This window comes from Chiloscyllium plagiosum, unplaced genomic scaffold (genome assembly GCF_037043375.1).
Source record: "Chiloscyllium plagiosum isolate Xiang-an unplaced genomic scaffold, Cpla_swu_hap1 HiC_scaffold_9, whole genome shotgun sequence".
Taxonomy (NCBI): Eukaryota; Metazoa; Chordata; class Chondrichthyes; order Orectolobiformes; family Hemiscylliidae; genus Chiloscyllium; species Chiloscyllium plagiosum.
Genome location: NW_028270147.1, coordinates 71,781,595 through 71,806,198, shown reverse-complemented (window position 1 = coordinate 71,806,198; position 24,604 = coordinate 71,781,595). Strand labels below are relative to the sequence as shown.

At 38.1% G+C, this 24,604-nt stretch overlaps 1 protein-coding gene across 8 annotated transcripts in view; it reads left to right on the top strand.

Moving 5' to 3' along the window:
• Window positions 1-10,863, top strand: part of ssbp3a (single stranded DNA binding protein 3a) — a 199,699-nt gene extending 188,836 nt beyond the window's left edge. For 4 of the 8 annotated variants that reach the window (XM_087990783.1, XM_087990779.1, XM_087990781.1 and 1 more), the window contains 5 exons: window positions 2,435-2,505; window positions 2,740-2,818; window positions 3,155-3,183; window positions 7,746-7,847; window positions 9,456-10,863. In XM_087990783.1, the coding sequence (XP_087846909.1) occupies window positions 2,435-2,505; window positions 2,740-2,818; window positions 3,155-3,183; window positions 7,746-7,847; window positions 9,456-9,557 (383 nt within the window). In that variant the 3' untranslated portion in view covers window positions 9,558-10,863. Of the gene's footprint in view, window positions 1-2,434; window positions 2,506-2,739; window positions 2,819-3,154; window positions 3,184-7,745; window positions 7,848-9,401 lie in introns of all 8 variants that reach the window. The other 4 variants (XM_087990782.1, XM_087990785.1, XM_087990784.1 and 1 more) reach the window with 1 other exon arrangement.
• The last annotated feature ends 13,741 nt before the right edge of the window (window positions 10,864-24,604 follow it).

Sequence of the window (24,604 nt, the reverse complement as noted above, 5' to 3'; positions counted from 1 at the left end):
ACCTAACCAATGTCCAGTCAGTAATCCTTTTCTTAAAAAAAAATCAAAGACTTGTCTGCTCTCATTCTACCCCAACATTGAAAAAGTATTTTTGTTCAAACAGTATGTGCTGATCACACAATTTTGTCACTGACAGAGAAGGCCAACAGTATGAGCAGTGTTATAATTTTTTTCTATTGATGAGTTCCCCCATGTGTTGGATTTAATAAGTACTCCAAGCTAATACCCTCACTTGTGTCATCAGCACTTACTGCATGGCTTAATTACTTTTTTAATTGTACCATTGGATCAAATAACCTTTTGATCGTAAGCAATGTTTTCTTAATAACACACTACATCACACTTAACTCATTTCCGAACTGTTACATTTACGCGAATTGTAATATTTTTCCTGAGCTATATGTTTGACTCTGTTGAATTAATTGTACGTGAAATGATTCTCTTGAGTCACTGAAGAACCATTTAAATTATTTTTAAAACCACTGTGTGCAATTATTGGTTTCTATAACCATGGAACATGTTTGAACCACTTCGCTAACCAGATTGTGCCATCCAGAGCTCTTGGTGTAAAGTGCCTGACTTTACATCATCTTTTAACTTGTAGATTTTTAAAAAATCAATCTGTTCAGGTGTGTTATGACACTTTGGATCAGGTGAAACCTGAATTTTGACCTGGTTCAAAGGGGCATTACCAATGCATCAGATAACCCCTAACTGAGTTGCTTAAGTTGCATTCAGTGAAATACATTTATGAAGAGATTCAATTAATTACTCCTCCCTCAGTTCTTGGTTTCAGTAAGTAGATCCCATGAGTTACTGTTTAATCACAGGTCTGTTGTAATCATGTGATAGGAAAACAGTGGCTTGGAAGACTGCAGCCCTCATGTCCTGTACCAGTAACCTACTTGCAACACCATGAGTATTGTGAATGTTATAAGTGAATGGCAAGTGCAAAGTTTGATCCATGATATTAAAATCTGGTCACATTTTACAAATTTTGTTTCCTTAGTAATTTTGATTTCAAAGAAATACTATGAGGTGGTCTAAAAGTCTCAAGGAATGGCTTTTGACAGTGTACCATAGTTTGATGTTTCATTGATTTGAGTTCCTTTAACTGTTCTGCCTTAAGCTGAGGTTCATTAACAATTAAAACTGGATACAATCAGCACTCATAATAAAGAAAAAGGAATTAAAATGTTGAACACCGCTCTTGATCTTTTTCAGAAAGATCCTGAACTCCTCCTCAATACAAAGTTAGTTATCAGCACTTTTAGATTAATCCACTAGGTGATTATGTTGTATAACTGAATTGGTGGAAATCGTAGGTTAAACCATCTGTGAGCTCTAAGTTCAACAATGTCTCCTGTGGGGCATTTGTGTGTGAAAATAGGTGAATTAGGTAAAGGTAAAATCGTCAGTCATACCAAACCGTAAGGCATCTCTCTCATTAGAGAGAGACGACTGGTGGTAGTGTAACCTGAGAGTCACTGTGCCTCAGGAGAGGGAATAGATTGAAGAGCAGAGTCTTTCCTAGTAGCCTCAGTGCAGAAACTGAGCCCACACTATTGGCATCATTCTGCGTTGTAAATCAGCCATCCAACCCCCTGAGCTAAGAGGGTGCCCAGTTAAAAGAGTATAAATGCATATATTGGCAACATTAGTTGTGCAAATTAACATCATTCTTTTAAAACAGACAAAGCAATGGTGTTTGTTTATAGATGGAAAGAATTGACAAACTGAGAAGTTGCATTAAACCATGGTTAGACAGCATTTGGAATACTGTATAATCTGCTTTACATATAAAAGGGTATAGAGACATAAGAGGAGGTTAAACAATAGCCTCACCAGGATATTATAGGCTAAGAGATTATATTCATCAGGAAAGTCTGACGGGCAGGAATTCATGGAGAAGACTGAGAGGTGATCTGATATGTCTTTAAGATTGTAAAATAATTTGAGAGGGTTGATGCAGCAAGGATATTTCTACTTACAGGGAAGACCCAGAACTAAGGGTGATAAGTATAAGGAGGACTATTTTCTTTCCCTGGAGAATGGTCAGAATGTGGAGCTCACTCTGTCTAGTAGTTGGTGAATGGTATAGATGCATTTAATCAAAGGCAGGTAAGTACAAAAGGGATAGAAGGCTATGTTCATTTGATAAAAGATGAGAGATGTCTGTATGGATCAATTGACCAAATAGACCTTTACTGTGTTTTAAGTACTATATTATGAACACTGTAGCCGAAACAAACTGTTTCAATGCCAAGTGACTTGCAGCTCAATAAAGGTTACAAAAATGTAAGCATTGGTTTTGAATGATGTTTAAGACCAAGAAGCTTGGATTTGCTTGCACATGTGATGCAAATGTGTTTCTGTACGTATGTATAAATGCGACGTTACCTATGTTGACTTTTTTTGTTATCTTCAAATACAGATTCAACGAATTCCAGTGACAACATGTACACAATGATTAATCCAGTGCCACCTGGAGGAAGCCGATCAAATGTAAGTTTAGTTTGCAAGAAAGAAAACAATTCCCACAGGGAAATAGTTAAATCATTTTGGTATTGTCTTTTCATTGCAATTACGAATCATTCCAATTTTGTGTGTTGGTTTTGTTCATTGCTAAACTCTTGAACTCTTGTCTGAAACAGTTGGTTTGCCAATTGTCACAACTGCATTAACCTAAGAAATTGTGAGCATGTATTTTTCATTTCTTTTAACTTTATTTTTCCTCAGTTCCCACTAGGGCCTGGTTCTGAGGGTCCAATGGGTGGAATGGGAGGAATTGAGCCACATCACATGAATGGATCATTAGGTAACTTGACTTCCTACTAGAAGTAATGATGAAATAATGTTTATGGAATTAGTGTTTAAACTGAACCCAGTCTGGAAGTATAGAATTCATTGTCCCTAAGCAGGTTTCAGGCTTCTTTAGTGACAAGAAGGTAATATAGTCTATAAAGAGAAGAATGTGGATTTTTTTACTTGGAAGTGTGGAATATTTAAATATTGTATCTTTGAACCTTGTAAGGTGCAAAAACCTATAGATTTCACAGCAATATGTTTCCAATATGATCTCGTGTTATCTGACGTGGTGATTGATAAAAGACAAGCACATTTTAAACTAAATGTTTCTTTTTACTATCCATAGGATCAGGAGATATGGACGGTATTCCTAAGGTACAAATCTAGCTTTAAATTTATTCAGTTTAAACTGAGATGAGCTTCTGGAATCACAACTAGAATTGGTGGACAGTGTGGCTGAAAAAGAGAGAAATATTATACTTCCACTTTTATAAATGCTGCGCAATATTGTTCATGTTTGGCTGCACGAATTTAATCTTCTACACAGGTGTATAATGTTTAGTACATTAGACTCATTCAGAACAGCTGGTAAAAGTACTTTATTTTCTTTAGATATAGCATGTGAATTCAACAGCTAATCTACAAATTTCTCATTTGTTTCACACCAACTAAAAGTGATAAATCAGTTAATCGCTTTAACATGCATTAGTTTATTGGAACATTCCTGTAATTTACAGCTGACTATATATATAAAATTACCATCTAGTTTTCTTTAAATGTGCAAGGAAAGTCATCTCCCAAAAGGACCCCAAGTTGATAGACTGTCTTTCACCTGACCACATACTGAGCCCCGAGTCTGATTACAGTCAGGGAAACCAAGGTGTCATAGAAAATGTGAGATTTTGTGATTGCCTAGGAGTGCTAGTGATTTAAATGACAGGTTAAAATGATGTGACAAAAGGATGCGAGATGAAGTGAAGTTTAGAGAAATAAACAATGTATCCAAAAACTATATGAATGAATAAAGCAGAGTAGAAAGGGGAAAAGAAGTGCAGAAAACCTGGAGAGGTGGAGCTAGCTGCAGTCATGCAGGAGTTGGATAGAAAAAAATAGGGAGATATCATGGATGATCATCCCTAATGTTACGCAACCACCTCCCCAGTCTTTGGAAACAGTGATGCCCCTACCGTACATCACCAAAACAAACTGTCTGAGAGTAACTGGGAACTGTGGTAAAGGTCTCAAGTTTCTGAAATCATTATTATGGCCAGAAGAACGTGACACACCGAATGACAAGCCCGCTTTGAGCTTCTTTGGAACCACGTAGACAACCCAGAGAATGGAGTTTGGAATGAGAGTGCGATGAGGATTTCAAGTACTAAATGGAATGTATGGGGAACTGAATGAATACTTTGCATCAGTGTTCACAATGAAAAAGGATAATGCGGTTGTAGCCAATTGCAGTGGGGAAACAGTGAAATGTTAGAAATAATTAACTGAGAAAGAGGGAAAGTGGTAGTGGATTTACCAGCTTTAAAAGTGTGTAGATGTGTAGGCCCAGATGAGTCATATCTCAGGCTGTTGAAGGAAGGCAAGGGAGGAAATATCAAAGGTCTTGTTGATTTTCTAATCCCCTCTCGCCACAACTAAGTTGCTAGAGGACTGCTAACGCTGTACCATTATTTTTAAAAAGGGAGGATGGGATCGACCATGAAATTGGCCAGACAGGCTAGTCTTGGTGGTGTTGAAGTTACTAGAAAGAATTCTGAATGATAGAATACACTTTGGAGGGATATGGATTCACCAACATGAATTTGTAAGTGTGGGTGGTATTCAAAAAATTGGACTTTTCTTGAGGGGGTAACCAAGAGTGGTGTTGAGTAATGCATTTGATTGGTCTACATGGACTTTAGCAAGGCTTTTGATCAGGTCCCTCAAGGCAAACTGGTCAGGAAGGAAGATGCCTGGGATCTAAGGAAAAGTGACAAGTTAGCTGAGATGTAGGAAGAAGAGGGTGATGGTAGAAGGCTGTTTTTCTTACTGGAAGTTTGCTTCCAGTGGGTTACCATAGGGCTCTGTAATGAGGTCTTCGCTGGAGTCCATTAATGATTTTTGATTAAGATGTAGGGGATATGATCAAGACAGTTGTAGATGAAATGTGGTAGGGTGGTAAATAGTGAAGGTCGCCTTAAAATGTAGGAAGATATCAGTGGACTGGTCAGGTCAGCAGAACAATGGCAAATGAAATGCAACCCAGAAAAGTATGAGGTAATATACTTGGAGAGGGTTAACAAGGCAAGGGATTGCAGAATGGAAGGTAGGATCTTTGGGATCTTGGTGTGAATATGCACAGATCCCTGAAAGTAGCAGGGCAGTAGGTAAATTGGTTAAGAAGGCATATGGGATACTTGCCTTTATTAGCTGAGACACAGAGTACAAGAATAGGGAGGTTATGCTGAAATGGTATAAAATGCAGTTTAGGCCACAACAGGAGTACTGCATGCAGTTCCGGTTACCAAATTATGGGAAGAATATGATGGCACAGTGCAGACCCCGGATGCTCCCTCAGCCGAAGGGTCTGTGCTGTGAAGAAAGATTGGATAGGCTGGGGTTGTTTTCCTTGGAGTAGTGAAGGTTGATAGGGGATCGGATAGAGGTGTGTAAGATTAAGGGGAACATTGGGTGGATCGGAAGGCACTTTTTCCATTAGTAGAGGAGCCAAAAACCAGAGGGCGTGGGTTTCAGGTAAGAGGTAAAAGGTTAAGAGTTGAGGTTTTTTGTCACTTGGAGGATGTGTGAATCTAGAATTCACTGCCTAGAAGGTTGAATCAGAAACTCTAACATTGAAACAGTAAATAGATATGCCATAGCCTCCAGGATATGGGCCAAAAAGTGGAAAATGGGATTTGTGCAGTCTTTGACTGCTGCAGACATGATGGGCTGCAAAAGTTTCCTTCTGTGTTGTAAACATCTTTGAGGAATTCTGACTAAATTGAATAGAAGAACATTTAGAAATGAGAGGTATAACCATGAATAGTCAGCCTGGATTTCAAAAATGGGACAATCATGTTTGCCCTATCTTACTAAATAATTTTAAGGAGATAACGGACAAAGTAGTGGTAATTCAGGAAATGTAACATACCTGAATTTGCAAAGGTCTTCAAAATGGTGCCCCTAATAGATTAATGAATGAAGAGTCAGGGGACAAGTTATGGGAGCGGATTGCTAAGTGGCTTCATTTCAGAAAACAAAGAGTATGAGAAGGACATATTATCAAACAAATAGAGAGGCATTGGACAGAGTGCAACAAAGAAAGGTAGAAATGTTACTAGATTAGACATGCATCAGTTTACCTATCCTGAATGGATTGTCAGGCTGCCTCTGCTTTTCTCCTGGAAGCGACTGATGAGAGGTGACCTAAAACAGGGTTGTCGGCAATTATTGAAAGTAGGTACAGTGAGAAAGTTTGCTCTTGTAGGTAAATGCATAACTAGAGGTTATCGGTATGAGTCTACAATAAATCTTGTTTGGAATTCAGAAGAACTTTCTTTATCAAAGAGTGGTTAAAAATACAGAACTAGCTCCCACAGTGAGTAGTTGAAGCAAATAATAAAGATGCACTTAAGAGGTAACTAGATAAACCTGTAAGGGAGAAAAGAATAGATAATTACGATAGCAGAGTTAGATGAGAAATGATGGAACAATCAGAAACTAAGCATGGACTGGTTGGGCCACATGATCTATTCTGTGCAGTTTAATCTTCCAGTTCTGACAAAAGGCTAGCCCTGTCCTTCCACTCATGAGAATCACCTGAATTACAGAATCTTTCCAAAAGTTTTTTGTTCTTATTTCAATTTTTGCTGCTTCAGATTTTTGGGGGCTTTTAGGCCTGTATTGCAAAAGGATTGAAGTATTTTGTGCAGATTTGGTCTCTTTATTGACAGAAAGGAAATGCTTGCCTTAAAGGAAATTAACAATGATTGATCAGACATATTCCTGGGATGGTGGGATTGTCCTGGGAGGACAGAATCAGCAGACTGCACCTGTACTCTTGAGAGTTTGGAACAATGAGAGTTGATTTCTGAATCATGAAAAGTTCTTCGAGGGTTTGACAGGATAGATGCTGAAAGGATGTTCTGATTGCCTAGATTAACTGGATTGAGCATCAGAATAAGGTAGACCATTCACAAATGGAATTAAGGAATTTCTTCATTCGGAAACCAGTGAATCTTAGGAGTTCTGTCTACCTAAGAGTACTGTGGTGGTTCCACAATTAAGTATATTCTGGATGAGATTTCAAGGGTTTTAAGGAAAAGGTAGGAAAGTGGAGTTGAGGATTGCTAGATCAGCAATGATCTTCAATGGTGACATAGAATTGATGGGCTGAATGGCCTACTTCTCTCTCTTATGGTTACTGGGAAAATGATGTTGAGAAAGGTCAGTCATAATCTAGCTGAATGGAAGAGCAAATTCAAAGAGCTAAATGGTCTACTGGTACTATTTTCTACGTTGCTTTGTACCTTTGGACCATTCCAATTGGGAAGTGGAGAACTAACAACTCAATGCACTAAAACCCAAGGGTTAAGAATTGCAGATGTAATCCAGCGACTGACTGACCTACCAATAATCATTTTCAAAAATAGGTGCCCTTCCAGAATTCTGAGTTGCATCACTCTGTGTGAGCTGATTACCATGCTTAAGATTAAAATCTAATCAACCCTCGTACATCGAAAACAGTGGGGTGGGAGCTACAAATACCACGATGAAGGTATAAATTTCAAATTTGTCCAGGCAGCAGCATCCATTTAAATTCCAAGTTATGATTTTGAAGCAGTGAAGTTTGGCTTTGCTTGCTATACGTGATAAACTAATTGTATCTTTACAGGGAGAACTGCCCTCATTTTATTAACAGTGGAAATCATTTCTTTAATTTTCAGAACTCTCCCAACAACATGAGCAGCATTACTAATCCTCCAGGCACTCCAAGGGATGACGGTGAATTAGGAGGCAATTTTCTCCACTCCTTCCAAAATGATAATGTGAGTATCTGTGAAGGTCAGAGAAGACTGCTCATATTACAAGTAACCATGGCAGATTTTGCTTTGTATAATTTCAAAGAATGAAATTCTTTGTATTACTCAATTTCCTTTCTGGCATATTTGTTAAAATACATTTATTCAAAATTACAAGATGACCAGTTGTTTGATGGTTAGTTGTACCTGCTTTGTATACAACTGTCTGTGATAGAGACAATTGTAGTTGCAAAACATTTGTCTCCTTCAACATTTCTTATCTGTGTGCCCAACACAAAATTCCTCCAACTGGAAACAGAAAACTGACCAATTGAGAGTGGGATAGCTTTGGATTTAAATTTCAGTTTGTACAGAGATGGTAAGCCTCAGCTCTGCTTCTGATACCTCAGCTACAATCTGCCCCAGAATTCCATACTGAAGGAGAGAAATTGCACCAGTCTGGTCATTAAGGAAGAATAGGATTAGGCTTTACTGTGACACTTTATCGCCACTAAATAGATTGGAGTATTTTACAGAACAGAACAAGACAATATGGCCCATTAAGCATGTTTGCTCTCTGCAAACATCATTCCCCATATACTCTTTTATTTTCTCTTACAAAGTGTCCTTTCTCATCACTATCTGGTGATAGTCAGCAAATTCTGTTTTCAAGTCAGCCATGATTATTAGAATCCATAAAAATAGATCGTTTCAACTATTGTGTTCTTTCACTTGCTGAAAATATTTGTAATCTTTTACTTGATCAAAACTGTCCTGTTGAAGACTTCTGTAAAATTTCCACCTAACCATTGTGTTATAATGAAAAGAACCCCTAGTTTCTAATAAGAGTCTGAAATGCTGAATAACTGTCTGAACTTGAAGCCAAGCACAAAATGAGTCATTACCCTTGGGAAGAAAGATTAAGGACGGGAAAATGGAGATGAGCAAAATCGATTTTTAACAAAACGCATTTATTTTAATTCCCAAGTGCTGGTCATTTTCCCTTTTTGCAGTGAGGATTTTACAGGGATCACAAAATGCAGTAGTGTGCTGAGGTGAATAAGGTGGGAATTACCTATCTCAAAGTAGAAATCAGTAAATTCCCACAGCAGTCAGTTTGCAAGAAAAGATCTTGAATTGAAGATACAATTTTTTTTCTTCTGAATGGAAGATCCAATTCTTTCGTAAATGTTTACTAAATTGTTGAACTCGAGCTTGTTCTTGCATGGAGCTCTGATTCTGTTGGAGGCGGTAGGAGGTAGATATTATAGAATGGGAGGGGCTGGGAGGGTGGTTATATGAAAGTTAAATTACACTCATGCCCCTAGCTTGGAACTCCTACAGTTATTGGAGACCCATAACTTGATTGCTCAGCTTTCTGTCAGTATGAAGGAGAGGAGAATCTGTCTTTAAATGAGGGAGCAATTCCCTCCATGGTGGTGGGGATTGAATGATTGCTTATGGCTGAACAGCCAACTATATTTGCAGATCTGCCATGTTTAGTAGAACCCAGATTTTCTGAATTGGTCTGGTGGAAGTTGTATGGTTCCAACCCATGTAATCTTTGTCACTTTCTTTCAGTATTCCCCCAGCATGACGATGAGCGTGTGATTTTTCCCCTTCCCCCTTCTCCAGGACCAGAATGATGAAACGGCTGCCCTCTGGAAGATTAAAGAACGTATGCAAGAAGCAGTTCAACGTGTTGACGAGGAACTGGGGGCAAAACCCCAATTTTGAGTTTCACGCAATAAAAAGGCTGAACTTCTTTTATTCCATAAACATGAAGGACAAAAAAAAATTCAAGACATAAAAACCCTTCTCCTGGAAGGACTGTACGTTACACATCGCATCTTTTTGAAGCAAAGAAAAAAAAATGTAAACGCCTCTAGCACCCGAACAGACTTCCTCTGCTTCATCCTTTGAACCCGTGTATTTTTGTGCTGAACTGAATAAGGCGCTAGTCTAGGTATAAGATCCGATGTTGTCCATATTGTAGCCATTTTACCTGGGACGTTTACACAATGTGGTTTACTTTCGAAGACCTTTTTTTTGGTGGCACAGATTTTTTTTTCTTGCTTCTGTGAGCCCTCCTCTCCAGTTGCAAGGTGTTAATCAGTGGCTTGTTCCATACCTGTGTAGCTGAACGATGATTTGTGCAGTGGGTTGCAGATTGAGAGGATCGTATATCTTTTCCCCAACTCCCGCTATTCCTTCCCCGCGCCCACACGTACATTCACACCTCGAATCTGGATTGGTTCAATCCTCTGTTACCTTTATCGATCCAGAGGAAAACTTTGTACGCAAGAAAGAGACAACTGCAGACACGTGATTGAGAGGATAATAAACAGTTTTAGTGGCACTACAATCGTGCTGGGATCTCTGTACAGTTACACTACCTGTAGATGGTCTTTTGTTTAAACCCACTTCTATACAATGTGTATCAAGTTATGTAAAATATTATCTTGCCTGGACAACCCTTGTGCTGATTCTTGATAACATTGTAGCTGTTCTGTGTTTCTTACCTTGTAGTCTGGTTATAAAAAAGAAAAAAAATTCTACATTGTAGTTTTGTGTTCAATATTTGTTGCTAATGTTTTATTGAGGGATGTTTTTTCTGCACCCCTTTACAGAGTTTTCAGGAACGTCAACTGTGTTTATTGTGCTGACTGCAGGTTATGGGATGTTACCATACTTTGTTTTTGTTTTTTGGGGGGTGGTGGGGGTTGGGGGAATAGCAAGATCTTTCTAAATGAATTGCCTTTTTAGATGTGTTTAAAATCATTCTAACTGTGTTTAGCTGTAGAGTTGCTGAACAAGTATGTAAATCTCCTATTTGCAGTCAGATTGGAACATACTGATGAAATTTTGGTGTTTTACTGTAGATTTCGGTCTTCAGCAAATCGTGCATTTTAAACTGAGAAAAAAAGACAAGTCTGGCAAATGTAATTTTACAAATTCGCTAAATTATTGTCTTCATTGGGTTGGTTTTGAATGAAACGGTTCTTTTCTCCAACGCTGTAATAAATATAAACATAAAACTTAATTTTGATTCTTTTCTGCTAACTCGTTGACACTTGCTGCCTAAATGATTGGTGCAAGAGGTAAATATTTTTTTTTTCCTTTTAAAAACAAATTCTTCCTCCTAAAATTTTGGCAAAGTTAAGAGTTTCTATTGAAATATTATCCCTCCTATTCGGTGTAGGAAAGTGGAACGCACTAGCTGGAAATGGCTGTTTGTTTAAGATGTGATGATCATACAAGGAAGATTCCTTCAATCATTAGAAAAAGCTCTGGAATTTTCACCTGAAAAGGGCAAAAGGAATTTGTTATGAAAATAGGAAGCTGGGGAGAGGGCACAGTGGACCAACTCAGCACAAATGCACTTTTACCCAAGTAGCTGGGCTTGAATGTAGACCAAGGCTAATGATCAAAACATGGTTATGTTGAAATGAGTTTCTGAAGTCTTGCCTTGACTTGTAAGAAGTTGGAACTGTAGTGTAAATTGCCTGAATTGGAGACAATGTTGGTACTCCGAATGGATATGGGATGAGAAGGGAAATAAAGATCACACATTGGTACAGACCAGATAACAAAGGAAATTTTTTTTTAATTTTTGGAGAATTGAAAATGTGGAAAAAGCTAGCTAAAAATATAAATATAATAATTTCTGCAAGTATATAAAAAGAAAAGGAGTATCTCTGGTCCCCCACGAGATTGGGGAATTAGTACTGGGGAAAAAGTGCAATAATGGAAGAATTGACCAAGTACTTTGTACCAGACGTCACTGTGGAAACACAAAATTCCCAAGAATGGTTGAAAATCAAGAAGGAAAAGGGAGGAGTGAATGTAAAGCCAACAGATCATTAGATGCAAGGGTAATATATTGGAGCTGAAAGTTGATGAGTTTCCTGGACTTTATGGCCTGTATCCTAGAGTATTAAATGGCAGCAGAGATAGTGAATGCATTGATTGCAATTTTCCAAAATTTCCTGGATTCAACAACAATCACAGCAGAGTGCAAACTCCAATCATAATACCTCAGTTTAAGAAAACAGGAAGACAAAAAAATGAAATTATAGTCCAGCTAGCAGTGTTTACCGTCAGGAAAATGTTCAAGTCTGTTATTAAAGAGACAGAACATTTAGAAAATAGTAATATGTTCAGACAGAGTCAAGATGGTTTTGTGAAAGGAAAATCATATTTGACTAATTTCAGATTTCTTTGAGGAAATAGCAAGCAGTGTGGATAAAATAGAACCAGTTTGTTTATCAATTTGAATTTGATAAGGTATGACATAAAATATTAATATACAGGATAAGAACCCATGGCATTAGGAATAGCATATTAGCATAGATATAGAATTGGATAGTTCATAGGCTGCAAGGTGTCAGAATAAATGGACCATTTTACAGTTAGCAAACTGATGCTACAGGGATCAGTGCTGGATCTTCAGCTATTTACAATCCATATTAATGACTGGTAGCTGAAGACATGAAAATAGGCAATTATGAAGAGGAAGACTCTACAAAGCAATATAGATAACGAGCAAATATTTAGCAAGTGGGGTATAATTTGGTTGGAAGAACAGAAAAACTATATTACTTAATTGGAGAGAAAATTCAGAAACTTATGGTACAGAAGGAGCTGGTTGTCCTATAAATGAATCCCAAATCTACGCAATTACATCATGTACTTAGGATGCCAAATGAAATGTTACCCTTTTTATTCCATTCCCTTGTAATAAAATAGGGAAACTTTTATTAATAACTATATGGGAATCAGTAAGGCTACATCTGGAGTAATACAATGGACTTTGAAAGAGAGAATTGCATTGGAAACAGTTTGGAAAGGATTCACTTGGCTGATTCCTAAAATGACAGGATTTCTTTCCGGGGAAAGGAAGAGCCCTACTCTCATTGGAGTTGAGGTGTTTTTTAAAAAATAAAATTATTCATAAGTTATGGGTGTCTCTAGGTAGGCCAGCATTTATTACCCATCCCTAGTTGCCTTTGAGAAGGTGTCAGTGAGCTGCAGCCTTGAACTGATGCAGTCCATTTGCTGTAGGAACACAGTGCCATTAGAAAAGGAATTCCAGGATTTTTACCCAGTAATACTGATAAGAAAGACAGTCTATTTCCAGTGAGTAGCTTGGAGGGGAACTTGCAGAGAGAGTATGTATCAAATGCCTTCGTCCTTCTAGATTGTAATGTTTATGGGTTCGGAAGATGCTGACTATGGATCTTGGGTGAATTTCTGCATTGCATCCTATAGATTGTTTATACTGCTGCTACTATTTGTGGTGGAGGGAATGTTGCCCTTGTCGCCATAGAGTTTACATGGATATTCCAGTTCAGTTGGTGATCCTTTTGAAACATCTACTCTGAGGTGTTTTGGGAGGGTTTCCCTATTGTGGGGACAACTTTAAAGGGATCTTCTATTTAAGATAGACATGAGGCAATTCTTCCAAGCATTGTGAATCTTTGGAAATGTCTTCCTTTGAACAGTGGTAGCTGAGTCATTGAATATACTTAAGAAGGAATTAGATTTTTGGTTGACAAGACAATTGAGGGTTATGGGCCAGGAAAGGAAATTGTGTCATGGCCATAATTTTATTGACTCATAGAACTGTCTAGGTGGACCGAATATGATACTTGTGCTCTCATTTCTTCTGTAATGTAATGTAATTGGAACTCTTTATAATGTGATATCTTTTGAGATATTTGAGAGACCATGCTAAGGTGTTGTATTAAACCATTTTGTCTTTTACCTGTAGCCTGACACAGGAGTTTAAACTGGGTGCCTGAGACTAGAAGTATTCCGTTCTCACACATTAAGATTTCTTACCCGAAGTGTAAAATTTTGCAATGAAATACTCGGGAATGTCATTATCAATCCTAACTGGAATAGGGAGACTTTTGCATGGGAAAGAGCAATTTGTAATGTGGAGCCAAAATTATCCATAAATTGATAACTGCAAACATTCAGAATAGGAATATAACATTACAATCACAGCCTCATTCATCACTTGCGAAAAATATTTTCATGCTTTAATCTCAGGACATGTGTGTTTTTCTGTATTCACAGTTCTAATGCTAATCCTGAATCTTCAGTCCATTGCTTATTTGTGCACAGGTTTTCAAGCACTCACCTTCTTTCAAAACCTTTTGTAACTTTGGAAAATCTGTTGGTATTAGGTGGAGAGCCTCACCCATGTTGAATACACCGATGGTATCGCCAAGGATGCAAAGTAGCACCAGCCCTGACAAGACCATGAGACAAAATTTCTCCAAAGGAGAACCAGCGTGGAAAAGAAATGAAAAGTGAACAAAATCTTGCCTGTATGGTGGACTCCAAAGTAATGCATTTGAAATTAAAACTCTAACTGCATTCCTCTGCAAGTATTATACAACAACTGTACTGAACAAATGTTCTATTAATTTGAACAGTGTAAAAGGAAATAAATTATGAATTATTGAACAGGAATACAGACTAATAAATTAGGAAGCGCAAATCAGAAAATAAATACAAATGCTGAAAGTAAATGAATGCAGAGAAAATTAGCTTCCGAACTGCAGAAAGGAGACAAATGAAGCTTATAAAGCTAGAAAATCAAATGCGTGAAAAATGGTGAAAACAGCTTATGCATTTGCTTTGCATTGTGAAATTAATGATGACATAATCCTGAATTTAATGTAAGGCAAAGAGATGAATTGACTGTGTGTGCAAACAGTTTGTTAAATATGAGAATATTTATTACTTTGGGGAGAATGGAAAAGCAGAATATTTAACTGTGAAAAGACAACAGAATGAAGAGTGATCTGGGATGCATCACAATGTTCGTATATAAGGATACAGAGTTTTGGCCTTCCTGCAAAGGGGCTGGAGTATAAAAATGGCAAAGTCTTTCTAAACCATGCAGGATATCAGTAAGACCATGCCTAGGGTACCATGTACAGTTTTGGTTTTCTATACGTAGCAATATGTGCTTGGAGTGGAGGCACTTCAAAGCAGTTCAGTAGTTTGACTCCTACGCTGAAGAGGTTACCTTGTATAAAAAGATAGATTTCCATACTCATTGGCGTCTAGCAGAAGGAGTGGTGATCTTATTTAACCATGAGGTTCGGTAGGACTTTACAGGGTAGGGGCTGAAAGGATGGTTCTTTCAGTGAGGAATTGGGAAACAGGAGAGTTTCAAAATAAGGAGGCTCCCATTTAAAATGAAAATGAGGCATCTCTTATGGGGTGTGGGGGGGTGTTAATCTTTAGTATTCTCTATCTCAAAACAGTGAGGGTAGAACACTGAACATATTCAAGGTGAATTTAAAGACAAGTTTTTGATGTATGTTAAACTGAGATTATTGGGGCAGGATTACGGAATTAAGGCCACAATTAAATCAGCCGCAATGTTATTGAATGGTGGAGCAGATTAGAAGATCCAAATAACCTATTCCTCTTCCTCTGCTTAAAGTAAATAAGCCTGGATCTCATCAATTGTTTCTGTGCATTGTTTTATAGAATAGGTTAGTCTGTTTGTAGCAGTATAGTGAAACATCCTTTTGCAGTCTCGCAGTTGCCTGTATTTATTGGAGTAACCATTGTAAAAGTTGCAATCAACGCAAACTGGGAATCTGTGAATATTGCAGTTGCATTTGATGGAATTCAGTCATTTTTATTTTGTATTCAGCATGCTGGTGATATTTCCTGTAGTAAATACAAAGGTATGCCCAGACTTAATTTTGGTGGGGAACTTCAGTTGAAAAACCAGAATCCATTACAGCAAAACATTACCAGTCTTGGAAAGTAAAGGGCTGGTGGCAGAAAGTCAAGTCATTACATTGTTAATTTTTAAGTATTAATAAACAAGATACTCAGCGACAAGTGCACCAAAATCAAAAAGTTCTCATTTTGAATGCCACCATTAGAAGCAAAAGAATTGATTTGACATGATTCATTTGATCTTGGTTTTGATGAAATTCAAAACTACTTGCATTATTATTTCCAGAAGATGTTTCAATTCTAATAATGTTGCCCTTAGTGCTCATTTTGTCTTTAATAAAACATATTCACTTTTTAAAGGGGAAATGTTAAGTGTTGTTTAAAGTTTGTGTAGAATCTTGAACTTTCAACTTTGAAACTACCAAATCATATTTCCTTATTTCTCTCTTTCCCCCTTTTCCTCATCATTTCTTGCCTCTTCTGAGGTTCATAGGAAATTGACTATGGTCTACATGCCCTTTATCTGTGCTGTGCTGAAGGTAATCAGTGGGACTTCAAAGTCTTGCAGTTTGTGATAAATCTGTGATTCTACAGCAGGTGGCATTGCACTCATTTGGTGTGAATACGCTATTCACCCCAGACCTGTCAACTTCGCTATCTGGGAGAATGTAAGCAAATTGCATTTGTTGATTTGACGTCCAGACTGAGATCAGTCAACTTTGCACAGAAATGCACCTCTGTACTGGGCAAGTTTGAAGATTTTGAACGTGTCAGGTTGTAAGTTTGCTCGCTGAGTGGGTAGATGTGTTCTCAGATCTTTCGTCACCTTGCTAGGTGACATAATCAGTGAGCCTCTGATGAAGCGCTGGTGTTCTGACCCTTTTGCTACTTATCTGCCTTGGTCTGCTGTGATATCATTTTCCATTCTGTTTCTGAGAGGTTGGTAAATGGGGTCCAAATCAATATGTTTGTTAGTGGAGTTCCAGTTTGAATGCCAGGCCTCTAGGAATTCCCGTGCATGTCTTTGTTTAGCCTGTCCCAGGATGAATATGTTGTCTCACTCGAACTGGTGTCCCTCTTTGTGTGTATGGATAGTACTGATAGTTGGGCATGTCGTTTGGTGGCTAGTTTGCTGCCTGTCTGTCCAGTGTAATGTTTGTTGCAGTCCTTGCAGGGTATTTTGCATATGATGTTTGTTCTCCTGGTTGTTGGTGAAGGGTCCTTTAAATTCATCAGGAGCTGTTTCAGCGTGGTGGCAGATTTGTGGGTTACCATGATACCTGGGGGCCGGAGTAGTCTGGTCGTCATCTCCAAGATGTCTTTAATGTATGACAGGGTGGCTACTTCTGGGCATGTTGTGTCGTCTTGTGTGGGAATCTGTGGACTGTGCTTATCGGATGCCTGTTGTTCCTGGAAACGTTGTGCAGGTGATTTTTCTCTACTCTGAAGGGAACTACAAGAAGCCGAGAAAACACACCTGTACAATGTATTCAGGAACAACGGGCACCCGATAAATGCAATCCACCGGTTCCCACACAAGACAACACAATACACCAAGAATACTAGCCACTCTGCCATACATTGGTCGTCATGTCAGAGATGTCTTTAGACTACTCCAGTCCCTAGGCATCATTGACTCCCACAAACCCACCACCACACTGAAACAGCTCATGATGAATTTAAAGGACTCCATATCAACAACTAGGAGAACAAACATCATATACAAAATACCCTGCAAGGACTGCAACAAACATTACATTGGACAAATGGGCAGGAAGCTAGTCACCAGAATGTGAGAGCACGAACTAGCCACCAAAAGACATGCCCAACTATCATTAGTATCCATACGCACAGACGAAGAGGGACATTAGTTCGAGTGAGACAGCACATTCATCCTGGGACAGGCTAAACAAAGACATGCACGGGAATTCCTAGAGGCCTGGCATTCAAACAGGAACTCCATTAACAAACTTATCGATTTGGACCCCATTTACCAACCTCTCAGAAAAAGAACTGGAAATGATATCACCCACCACAACAGACCAAGACAGATAAGTAGCAAGTGGAACAGAACACCAGCGCTTCTTCAGAGGCTCACTGATGTTACCTAGCACAGTGACAAAACATCTTGAGAACAAATCTACCTGCTTGGTGAGCAAATTTACAATCTGATCCAAAACCTGAGCTACAAATCTTCTCCAAAATCACATTTTGAACATGTAACTACTAGACACTCATGTTCAGTAGAGCTGATTGCATTGAGAGAATAATTAATATTAGCAGATTTTTTTTTATTGAGACGGAGTAGTTAACTGAGGTAGCTGTGATATAAGAAAAATCATTTCCAATCAAACTGTAAATCAAAAAAAACTCATGGGAGCTGATAAATATGTCAGTTGTTAAACTGTCTATCTTGGCATTTCTGGTAGCTGCCTCCCAAATTACCTGTTATGTCCCTCCAAATGCTTTGGTGGCGAAATATGCACATTTAGATCAAATATGTTTTGAACTTGTAGTATTAAACATGATGTGCTTAAGAATGTTTTGTGTTAATATTTGATCAATGGTTCTGATTCAGTGATTTTTGTTTTGTTCCTAAATTATTAAAGCATGACTTTGGAGCATCTCTTTGGAAAATATTGTAAAGAAGTAACCTAATTTCTCAACTGTTGCTATTATTTTGAAGTTAATGTGAAGGAAATATGAGTTGTTTAAAAGCATTTTTGTGTAAAATGTTAATTACATTGCTGAGACACACTCTATCCCTTCTGTAATTCGCTTTCCTCATATTCTGAACTTTACTGGCAGCTGTCATTTACTTTGTACTTGTAGTTTCATGAAAGTTTTTGAAGCTATGTAGCAGAGTGCACCATAGCATGTACTCTACTAACATCCAGAAGTCTTTCCATAATCTTAATTGCTTGAAAGCCCTGTTTGCACAGGGTATTATGTTGGGTCAGAGACTTCTACATCTCATTGGAACTGTGTGATTTGTCATCATAGAAGAATATGTTTACTGAAAATAGTCAAATGCTGGATTCAATGAACCAGGTGGGAAGTGAGTGTAAGTGTAATCTGTTTGAGAGAGTGCCAGTTGTACAATAAATTACCGGTAAAATTCATTAAAGCAAATAGTGCAACCTTGTTTAATAGATACGAAGTAAATCTTTGCAGAACAGAAATTAAGGAATGAGACAAAGCTGGTGGAAAGGATCACCACAAAGAATGTGAAACAAGCTATTCAGCCCAACTGGTTATTGTTGGATTTTAATGTTTTGCAGCAAACTGTTGGGTCTACTGGTCTCGTGTTAAAAATGCAATGCATCAGCAAACAAGTTGGAAGTTGGTGCATGCTGATAAGATTGTAAAATCCAACCTTACAAGAATGAGAGATAAATAAAAGGAAAATTGGCCCAAAAATGTGCTCCAGATGGGAAAAAAGATTGTGTTGTGTTGCTCTGCATACAACTAATTACAGGTATATTTATGGCTTTGTAGTGAATATATGTTCATTGTGTTTTGACCTCAAAATATTTTCTACTTTTTAAAACAAAACTAATAGGATCAGTTGCATTGAAGTTATGAAAGTGTTTTTGAGAAATCCTAGTTCCACTGTTACACGGTCACTGTTCCACCGTTACAAAAAAAAATTCAATTCTGTTTCACTCCATCTTGTCTCTAGTTATTTTCTTGTGGCTTTTTTATGATTATCATTAGAATATGTTCTCAATACTAATTGCAGTCACTGATTAAATCTGCTTTCTGTATATCATTATAAATATGAACAAATCTTTTGTGAGGAAACTTTAATAGAGGTGGATTTGTGATACTTAGGAATATTGTCCACTTAATTCTACTCCAACATTTGCTTTCAAATTCACTGTGTAATGTAAGTTGCTGCATACTGATGACTGACATTTTGAAGAGTGTGTGCTGCCATTGTATAATAAATGCTCTTAGCTGGAGTGAGTCAAAGTCTTTATGTAACACTTAAAAGTAAATTGGGTTTGACAGTGAATTATTCCAAACAAACTGTCAAGTATGGAATACTAAGTTCTATAGAAATGTTTTAATGTTGCATTGAAGGGAAATTACTATGTTAAATGTGCAATCTGCTAAAGGAAAGTAAAACTATATTTACATGTTCTATCCTGCATTTTAAGGACATTACTGTCATAGTCTGTTGCTACTTTGTCAAATGTCTTCTCGAAATCTAAGTATGCCTGTGCACAACTCCCCTTTGTGTTGCTTGTTACTGACTCAGTTTTTAATTCATTTCTCTGCATTTAAAAAATTTGCTTCTCTAAAAGTAATTAATTCTACTCATAATGTATTCTGCCAATATTTTGCCCAGTCAGTTAACCTCTTTTTGCAGATTCTTTGTGATTGTATAAATCAGTCAGGGTCTTTTTCAATTCTCAGAGCTTTCCAATCCTGATTGTATCTTCACTTCGATCATCTTCAATATCTGTGATTTCAGACTTACTGCTGCTCTATGTGATCATTTCAGGACCTTCCTGCTGATTGACTTTTCATTCTTGGAAATGTTCATCTCCCCTTATCTCTAAGTGATTCTTTTTTTTAACTTCAGACTGAGTTGCTTTTGTATACTGTGTCCAACAAGTCAATGTTATGTATCTTGTGTATAAGTGAAGAGTGTTAGTATGCTTTCTGCTTTTATTTGCTGGTTTGCTTTTTTTCAGCCTATCCTACTGGTCAGCAGTAATGTGAGAAAAAAGAGCCACGTGAACAAGTCCTTATCAATACGCAACCTCTCCAACAACAAGTCCTCAACTCTTCCTCCTCAGTGACACGAGATTGGGCCCCTCACCCCAAGGATAAAACTTTAAAGACAACACTCAGGAGGTTTGGCACCTCGACGAGCAGTATGGCACACCCTGGCGTTTAACCAAACTCCCACTTATGGTCTAATAGCTCTATTGCTTTGTAGATACCTCAGAAGAGCTAAAGGGTAAGGGAGTAAATACTGACAGAACTTCTGGAGTGGAACTGAACTGCTAATTGAATGTGCTATTCTAGCTTCCGGCTATTCCGACAACCAAGCTGATGCTAAACATTGTGTTTTGAATTTCTTTGGACTCACTGGTGGTTGAAAGGTTGAATCTGATGTTTGCGAGACCCAGTGCTTCTGTAAATTTGGCCCAGTCTGCAGCTTGGAGAGAACATTGCAGTTTGACTGTAGAGTATCAACAGGGAATATAGTAGCTATGATAAGCCCAACGTGATTAGCATTAAGAACAGATGCTATGCCCCTCCTCCAATGGTGAGAAGGACAATGGTATTGCACTTGTCAGCCACCAGCTACTTTACATTGGGCAGCTGCTGACGAGTAAGATGCTGACCTGCCATAGGCCATCTGTTTCAACAGGTTCTCGAGTTTCGAATCATTATTCAACCAGTGTTGGAATCCATAGCACCAGAAAACAGAAACAAAAAAAATGCCAATTCTTTGAGCTGGAACGTTAAGTACAACGTACATGAATTGATGGGCAATTGGCAGCACAAGATTATTAGAGAACTTGAGAAGCTGAATATAGGCATAACTTCCCTACAAAAGACCTGTTTCACTGACCGTGGATTGCTGAAAGAAAATTATTACATATTCATCTAGCGGGAAAGGATTTCATAGGCAGTGAGTGTCTTTTCTGTTTGAAACTCAATACACTCATTTATAGGCATCTCTTCCTCAAAAATAAAGTTCATAAGATGTGTTCTCCATTATGTAACTGTGCACCACTACAGAGGCAAAATACCAGGCCTAGAAAGGGCTTGTGAAGCCATTATCGATAAAATACCTAAGTCAGAACGTCTGGGGGATTTCAGTGCAAGCTTGGGCATGGACAATGAGGCAAGGCCCTTCTGTTCAGATGTAATGCCTATGAAAGGGTAAATGAGAATAGACGGTCTGCCTGCGATTTGCTGCTACAATGAGCAATATGCAACTAATGCATTGTGTCAGAATAATTCATGCCAGAAGAGACACGAGATCAGGCATTGGCACTGTCTAGCTGCGCCCCTCTGAGCAGAAAGAAATGCCATGATCTTATCTAAGTCGGCCATAATGTCTGCTCAGATAAAAGCCGACAGTTCCTCAGCTTCACTGAAAAGGTACTTTGTGTAAATTCCAAAGAATGCTGGAATGAAGTGGAACTTACATTGAGCCTCCACCTACAATATCAAGCACTCAACATGTGAAACCTGGAAAACTGATGACTAATTTGAGGTTGGCATCACTACGATGTCTTTGAAGCGAAGTGGTCCACTTGCTAAATACAAGAGAGATCTGAGTGAGAAGACTCTACAAATGCACCAAGTCATGTCCAACAGACTACTAAGTGTACCAATGCTTACAAATTTTCCAGAATAGTCAAATGTCCTTCAGCACAAGAACTGTTAGGGATATAAATGAAGGGATCAAAAGCTTAGATAACAAGGGTGGCCACAGCAATTGCAACACACTATCAAGAGATGTTGCTGCTTAGTGTTGAGGGAGAACTATTTGCCTGTGTCACCCTTGGCAGACAAGATTCCACTGTTTTGAACAAGCATTTTTGAACAAAATGTTACTATACAACATTTGAAAAGTAATACAATCTGTAATAATCTGCATTGTATTTCTTAACATCTAGAATTTACATGGCAATTATGGTTCAAACATAGAATGCTGGAAAAACTTAGTAATTCTGAAAGATGTTTGAAGTTTTTAAATATTTTTGACAGAGGCAGAGCCCAAGTGCAAGAGGAGTTGTTAATAGTGGCAAAAGAGAATAAGAGAAGTAAAGTAGCTGTAAATTAAGGTGTGAGAGGGAAAGAATGGATCCTCTACTAAGAGCAAATTAAACACACAAGACAAGAAGTGGAGGGAGAGAATCTAAGAAAAATAGAGAACAGATATTGTGATCAGTTTCTGAAATTATTGAATTCTATATTGAGATCGTGTGACTGTAGTGTCCAGACAGAAAATGAGGAATTGTTCCTTGAGCTTGCATTGTGCTTCGTTACAAAATTGCTCAATATTAACTCTTTCTATTTCTACAGATTGCTGCCACACCTGCTGAGTTTCTCCAGCATTCTGTTTCAGATTTCCAAAGCATCTGTATTTTTTTTAAATTGGGAAGAATTGCTGATGCAGGAATTCAGAAATAAAAACAAACTTTTGGAAAAGCTCAGCAGGTTGGCAGCATCTGTGCAGAGAAACCAGTTAACATTTTGGTTTCAGTGACCCTTCCTCAGGACTGCAGTTTTTGTCTATGTTTTCTCCTTTTTTTAATATATCCAGAGATGCTTTTACACACCACCAAAGTTTTTTTGATTCCCCCAACATCAGATCACCCATTTTATATTCCTTCTTTATTCACCACTAAACCAGCTGCATTTCCAATTAAATTGGAAATTCTGGAATCCACAGTATTTTGCTTTTATTTGAGCAAACTGTTCTGCCTGCTAAAGCTGCTCAATGTGATTTCTGTATTACTTGACAGCATGGCATTGGTGGATGTGAGCAGAAACAAAGAGGTCAGCTGGCTGAAAGGTGGGACCTGAAATTAAATATACAGTGGAATCTTGATTATCTGGCATTCAGTTATTTGAATTTCAGATTATCTGAATAAGATAGCAAAGTTCCCGATGCTTGGCTAAACTGTTATCTGGCATTCGATTAACCGAATGACATACTCCCTGCTCCTGTCCTTTGGACAATAGAAGTTCCTCTGTAATGGTGCACCTTTTCATCTCCATGTTCCTGTGCAGCAAATGTAGCATCAGAGTCAAAATTAGAGCGGTGCTGGAAAAGCACAGCAGGTTAGGCAGCACCCGAGGAGCAGGAAAATCGACGTTTCTGGCAAAAGCCTTCATCAGGAAACGTCGATTTTCCTGCTCCTCGGATGTTGCCTAACCTTCTGTGCTTTTCCAGTACCACTCCAATCTTGACTCTGATCTCCAGTACCCGCAGTCCTCACTTTCGCTTAGCAAATGTAGCATGTCAAAGTGGAGAGCTTGACTACACCAGGCAATGCTAAACAAACTATTAGCTTACAACATGGAAGCTTGCCCTTGGAGTTCATTGTTTCAATTGCTTAACACATTAAGCAGTGAAGGATTTCTTCCATTTAGAGCTGTGGAATTTCAGTGGATGCTTGCTTTTGCTGAACATGTGAAACTGTTACGATATCTGGAGGATCTTTTTATATATTTTGACCTCCTGGAAACAATTCAAGAAAATATTTGTCTGATCAACCCCTTCACACCAGGCCTTCGACCTCTCTGGATATCCACTTTATGAACCTCCTTTTCCTTCACACTATTGAAATCACTGCTCTCCTAATGTTAATTTATTTTTACCTGTGAGCTCCAGGCATCATTTAATCAATACTTTCTACTCATCCTCTTTGTTTTTATTAGATGCCTTGCCCTAAGATTAGTCAGTTCTCTAGTTTTTTTTAAACCTCTGTGTAAGTCGTGAAAGTGTGTGTTCATATTTCCATTCATTCCTGGAGATTAATGTTAACAAGCTTTCTTTCGGATGTTGATAAATCCTGCATTTCCAGCATTTACCCATTAATGTTTTTAAATTCATGCTTCTGTACAAAGTGATTGGTCTAATTGAGGTTGGTCATATATGAAAAGGAAAACATACAAATTATGACAGCAACAAAAGGGAATGTAAAGCACAAATGAAATTAATACATCAGCTGCTTGCACAATGCATCATGTAGTATCTTACAGCAAACATCAGATGGCACCAGCAAGTTTCCTTTGCAGCTTTCACAAAACATACAATTAGCATTTGTTATATTTGGTTATCAAAGTGAAACCCAGGGCTATTTCTATAATGTTCATTTTGGATTAATGCGGTAGTCCTCTTGCAAATCAATGTCTGTTTCTAGACTTTTGTTGAAAACAATGTAATTCTGTTACAGAACATCTTTGACACGTTATTGTAAAATTCCATTTTCCTTCAGCGTACAAGAGGCAATTGGCAGATTATAATTCATCCACTGGTCATACACCTGACTTGGCTAAGTCCAAACATGATTGCGAGCATAAAG